We start from the raw sequence: 6,039 nt of genomic DNA on the forward strand, positions 1-6,039 counted from the left end.
AGAAACACAAATTAGGTTTAAACTTACACCTTGTTCCTAATACCCACAATGCAAACATAAATTACTTAAGCCATCTGTGGTTCTAACACACAGAATTTTAAATATTGTAAATATCTCAAGATGCATGGGGAAGAAACAGATGTTGACCTGTCGTAGAATCGGAGCAGCTAACCAAAGGTTTTCAGGCAGTTTGAAAATGGGAAAAGACATCGTGAGCTGAAGATGTTTATGAAGACTTCCATAATGTGGCAGCAAGATGATGTAAAGCCTTGCTACTGATTGGCTAATAACTTACAATAGGAGGTGGCGGGCATGAGTGGAACAGAGACTGAAGAAAGGTGCAGAGGCAGGATAGGGAAACCAGATGAAATGATGATGAGGCTTGTAAATGAGGGTAAATATTTCACACCTTAATAATTAGTTGGCGAAGGAGCCAGAGTGGAATTTTTAATGGTAGCTAAGTACAGTCTCAGATGAGAATGTAGCATTGTCAGAACTGTTGCCTCATAGACACATTTTAAGAACATAAACATAAGAACTATGAGCAGGAGTAGCCCATCTGGCCCCTCGAGCCTGCTCCGCCATTCAATAAGATCATGGCTGATCTTTTCACAAATAACCAGTGTCAATTCTCAATCCTAACATCCAGCTGCATATCCATCACATTCAAATAATGCATCCAACATTTCACCATAGTATCAAAGTTAAGGACCGATATTAAAGACCAAGTGAGCTGGACTGTAAAAACTCTGAACGCCCCCCCCCCCCCCCCCCCCACCCCCATGCTTTACCATTGCTGTTCAAAGAAGTGGAATTGCTCTAATTGGTTTAGTTGCAGTGTGGCTGAAGCTTACCTGTTGCCACGGAGTTTCTCCATTAGGAAGTCTGCAATGACTCTATTGTTGACATCATAGTATTTGGTCCAGTAGATGCGCAGCTCCTGATATTTGCAGATCAATTCAAGGACTGTGCGGAACCCTTCAGCTGTGTTGAATCTCTCCTGCCCATTGCCTTGCTCCCAGGCATAGATAGTCAGCAACTCCACTGCATACTTAGCAGGCAGGCGTTCACCAGGGCTCAGCTCAGATTTTCGTGGCTTGACATACTAGAATAAATGGTTGATAAATATAAATAGACATTGAGTATTAAAAGTATTCAGTCCTCCTTCCATCCCATCCTATATTTTTGCTTCCATTTATTTCTATTATTCTTCCAAGACCACACAACTTTCCTGATCGGATTGGCCGGAGTTAGACCCAGACCAAAGCTGCCATCTTAGCGCCCACCAGGAAATCTGGAGGATCTGCCCAGAGTGGCCTTGTTTCATCCTTTTCTCTGTCCATTGGATGACACCTCATTTCTGTTCAGTATTCCTTCATGAAGCTGAGCACACACACTGTCCATGTGCAACCTGTAGACATGAACCTACATGATGGTGTGTTGGAGTCAGGGTTCAAAGGGAAGCAGCAAGGACTTGCTGCTTAGATACGGGGCATCTTTCACAACCTCAACATTGCTGAAAGTGCTTCCCAGTGATGAGGTATTTTAAAGTTGCAATGCAGCAACCAATTTCCACACAGCAAGATCCCACAATCAACAATGAGTTCAATGGCTAGGTTTTCTGTTTTACATCATGTTGGTTGAGGTTAAAACTTGTCCAGCAGAACAACCTATTCTTCCTCGAATCATCTTACGGGATATTTTAGGCTCACCCTGAGAGGGCTTTGATTGAATACCTGACCTGAAAGTTATGGGGGAAGAAATTTGTTTTGGTCCATGCGCTGTCCTGGGATGGTGTACTGACAGTGTGCTGAAACCAGACACTCACCTGAAATTGGACCCTGGCCCTTATTAGAAAATTGCTGGAAGGTTACGGTCTCCTATTGGGTATAAAACTGCAGTTACAGATCCCACGGGGACCAAGCTTCCTCCCCAGGAATGACCATCGTTTGGGCTATGACTATTGGGCAGCACAGTGGCACAGTGGTTAGCACTGCTGCCTCACTGCACCAGGGACCCGGGTTTGATTCCCAGCTTGAGTCACTGTCTGCGCAGAGTCTGCACGTTCGCCCTGTGTCTGCGTGGGTTTCCTCCGGGTGCTCCGGTTTCCTCCCACAAAAGGGTGCACTGGCCATGCTAAATTCTCCCTCAATGTACTCGAACAGGTGCAGGAGAGTGGCGACTAGGGGGTTTTCACAATAACTTCATTGCAGTGTTAATGTAAGCCTACTTGTGGCACTAATAAATAAACTAAACTTATCAGATAGGGAGAGGACTGGGGGCGGGGGCGGGGGGGTGAATGAGAGTGTGCTGGAAGCAGCAGGAAAGCTGGGAACGCCACCGAGAGGAGGTCCTTTCTACACATAAAATATTTAAAACAATATTTAGATAGAAACTGCATGAATAGGAGAAGGCTGTTCAAACTTGCCACTGCAAGGCACAATGTTGAAGGACTAAAAGATTTCCGGGTAAAATCCTTGATATTTGGCCTGACTGGAAGTAGTTGCAGGTTGAGGGTTCGAGGATCCATGTCTGATCTGTTCTTCCTTTGAATTCAGCTCCTCCACAGAGCATGGGTTTTGGGAATTTGCTCTTTAATTCCTTTGAAAATTAAGAGCTGATTTTATATATTTTCGGCCTAAACCAGAAGGTGTACAGGAACTCTCCCCTTCCTCCAAATTCATTCCAACAACTTCAACCAAAGGCAGATGGTGGCCGAAGGGCAGCACAGACCTCTAATTATTCTAAATATTGACCCTGACTTTCTATTGGTTCTGACAACCTCCTGTTGTAACCTCAGCAAAGACAAGTGGAGATCCCGGAGAAACAGCAGAAACTGACACTTCTCCAAAGAGTGTACCATTCCAGACACTGGTTTTTAATAAGGGGGAATCCCAGATTAATCTGCGGAGTGTTTGTCATTGGAGTGGGTGGACATTGAGACAGGGAGGGAAGCTATTTTTAAATTTATTTCAATTACAATCCTCCCATGTCCTCCAAGCATTAACAGTTGCCATGCTCCCCAGTCACTCACCTGTTTGTACCAATATTTCAGCAGGCGAATCAAGTCTTTCAGTTTTGGTTTACACTCCTTCACAAAGTTCCTCTGAAGCTCAGTAAAACAGGCAGAAAATTCTCCACATTCAGCTTTATTTTCGTTTACTAACTGGATTAGCTTGAGATGGGCTCCATGTGCATTGCCTGGTCCCTCTGCAAGGAATGAAATGATTAATGAGCAACAGAAAATGCACCATTTGTGGTTATCACAAGTGAGCAGTGTATGAGCTCGCCTACTCTTTGGCTAAATAATCCATTCACCTGCTTACATTTTATGGCTGTTCTGTCAGATCTGTTCCATTTCACAGACTGCTCCGACCCCTTCCTCTCCCCTCCAGAGCTATAATAGGGTTCCATCGGTCTTCACTTTCTACCCCACCAGCGTTTCTATTCGATGGATTATCCTCCATCATTCTCACCACCTTCAGCGTGATGCCATTACCAAAAGGCATCTTCCCTTCTCTTTGTACAGCATTTGAAAAGGACCGATTCATCTGTGACACCCTGGTCCATTCCACTCCCTCAACAGCTCCCTCCCTTTCCCACAGCACCTTTCCATGCAAGCACAGGAGATACAATTCCTGGCCTTTTACTTCTTCCCTTCTCACTGTCGAAAGCCTCAAAGATTCCTTCCAGGTGAAATACTATGTCCTTTACTGTATTCACTGCTCATGTTATGGTCTCCTTCACATTGGAGAGGCCAAATCACCTCCCATCAGTCTGCAAGATAGCTCCAAGTTTGCCCTCACCTGACATTCCCCGCCATGCGCCCACTCTGACCTCTACCCTGACCTTGACCATTGTTCCAGTGAAGCTCAATGTGTGTTTGAGGAACATCTCATCTCATCTTTCGATCAGTCCCCAGACAGCCTTCTGGACTCAACATCAAGTTCAACAATTTCAGATCATAATCTCTGGACAATTGGGATTCGCTTAGTGGTAAAAACTGTGCAGCATGGACAAGTTGGGCCGAAGGGTCTGTTTCCATGCTGTAAACCTCTATGTATACTAACCTTTCTGACAACATCATCTTATTACCAAACTGTGTTAATGCCAGTGCTAAAATATTGTCAATCATAAACTCCTCAGTGTCTGTGACTGGCTGTTGCGATCTGATCCACTCAGAAAACACTTTGAAAATACTCTCCCTCAACAACGATAACTCTAATAACTAAATATGGATCTCAATGACTGTATCATCTTAACTAAGAATAGGATACGTGGCAAAGGAGAGACAATAACACCCACTTGATGAGTAGCAGAGGCTCACATAGATTTAAAATTGAACTTGAGCTTTAGTGATTTAGTTCTTACCTATTGCGTCAAAGCTTGGCAAAATATCGAAATCCACTCTGTCCGAACGTTTCTTTCTTGATTGGATTGAAAAGTTGAGGGATTTGGGTGGGGTGTCGTTCGGTGGAATATTGATAGTGACATCACTGATGTCAAAAGCGATGCTTCTTGCACACTCTGTCAACACTTTCTGAATTTCTTTCAGAATCTCACACCTGTTGCTTCTCAGCTCCTGGAAACTCAGGAAACAGTTGAGGAAGACAACCAGATCCGCATCGGAACCGTTTCTTAAAGCTGTCCCTTTGCCTGATGACCCTCCCTGAGGAGCAAGAAGAAGAAACTAACAGTTGTGATGATTCCAGTGACCGGTGACCATTTCAGAAATATTGAAGAGTCATTGAAACCAAATCTCTGTATCCCGGCTTCTGTCTCTTTCTTGCAGCCATTTCCTTCTCATTTTGTACCCTCTTGACCCCTTTTTGTGAAGGTGCTGACTTATGATGAGTCCGAGATCCACAAGCCCACTCATTAACCATGCTTCGGAATTCGTGTGTGTGAGTGTGACACAGAGAGAGAGTGAGGGGTGAGTGTGTGTGTGTGTGTGTGAGGGGTGAGTGTGTGTGTGTGTGTGAGGGGTGAGTGTGTGTGTGAGTGTGAGGGGTGAGTGTGTGTGAGGGGTGAGTGTGTGTGTGTGAGGGGTGAGTGTGTGTGTGTGAGGGGTGAGTGTGTGTGTGTGTGAGGGGTGAGTGTGTGTGTGTGAGGGGTGAGTGTGTGTGTGTGAGGGGTGAGTGTGTGTGTGTGAGGGGTGAGTGTGTGTGTGAGGGGTGAGTGTGTGTGTGAGGGGTGAGTGTGTGTGTGAGGCGTGAGTGTGTGTGTGTGAGGCGTGAGTGTGTGTGTGTGAGGCGTGAGTGTGTGTGTGTGAGGCGTGAGTGTGTGTGTGTGAGGCGAGAGTGTGTGTGTGTGGGGGTGAGTGTGTGTGAGGCGTGAGTGTGTGAGGCGTGAGTGTGTGTGTGGGGGGGTGAGTGTGTGTGTGTGGGGGTGAGTGTGTGTGGGGGGGTGTGTGTGGGGGGGGTGAGTGTGTGTGTGGGGGGGTGAGTGTGTGTGGGGGGGAGTGTGTGTGTGGGGGGGTGAGTGTGTGTGTGGAGGGGTGAATGTGTGTGTGGGGGGGTGAGTGTGTGTGTGGGGGGGTGAGTGTGTGTGTGGGGGGGTGAGTGTGTGTGTGGGGGGGTGAGTGTGTGTGTGGGGGGGTGAGTGTGTGTGTGGGGGGGTGAGTGTGTGTGTGGGGGGGTGAGTGTGTGTGTGGGGGGGGTGAGTGTGTGTGTGGGGGGGTGAGTGTGTGTGTGGGGGGGTGAGTGTGTGTGTGGGGGGGTGAGTGTGTGGGGGGGTGAGTGTGTGTGTGGGGGGGTGAGTGTGTGTGTGGGGGGGTGAGTGTGTGTGTGGGGGGGTGAGTGTGTGTGTGGGGGGGTGAGTGTGTGTGTGGGGGGGTGAGTGTGTGTGTGGGGGGGTGAGTGTGTGTGTGGGGGGGTGAGTGTGTGTGTGGGGGGGTGAGTGTGTGTGTGGGGGGGTGAGTGTGTGTGTGGGGGGGGTGAGTGTGTGTGTGGGGGAGTGAGTGTGTGTGTGGGGGAGTGAGTGTGTGTGTGGGGGGGTGAGTGTGTGTGTGGGGGGGTGAGTGTGTGTGTGGGGGGGTGA

At 47.6% G+C, this 6,039-nt stretch overlaps 1 protein-coding gene across 1 annotated transcript in view; it reads right to left on the minus strand.

The window, feature by feature from the left end:
- The window catches only part of LOC144502304 (2'-5'-oligoadenylate synthase 2-like), a 44,877-nt gene that overhangs the window by 36,277 nt on the left and 2,561 nt on the right, over positions 1-6,039 (minus strand). Inside the window, exons 2-4 of the mRNA XM_078226115.1 lie at positions 4,372-4,669; positions 3,035-3,210; positions 855-1,105 (exon numbers count right to left, since the gene is read on the minus strand). Of these exons, the coding sequence (XP_078082241.1) occupies positions 855-1,105; positions 3,035-3,210; positions 4,372-4,669 (725 nt within the window). The remainder of the gene's footprint in view (positions 1-854; positions 1,106-3,034; positions 3,211-4,371; positions 4,670-6,039) is intronic.

Source organism: Mustelus asterias, chromosome 13 (assembly GCF_964213995.1).
Source record: "Mustelus asterias chromosome 13, sMusAst1.hap1.1, whole genome shotgun sequence".
NCBI lineage: Eukaryota > Metazoa > Chordata > Chondrichthyes > Carcharhiniformes > Triakidae > Mustelus > Mustelus asterias.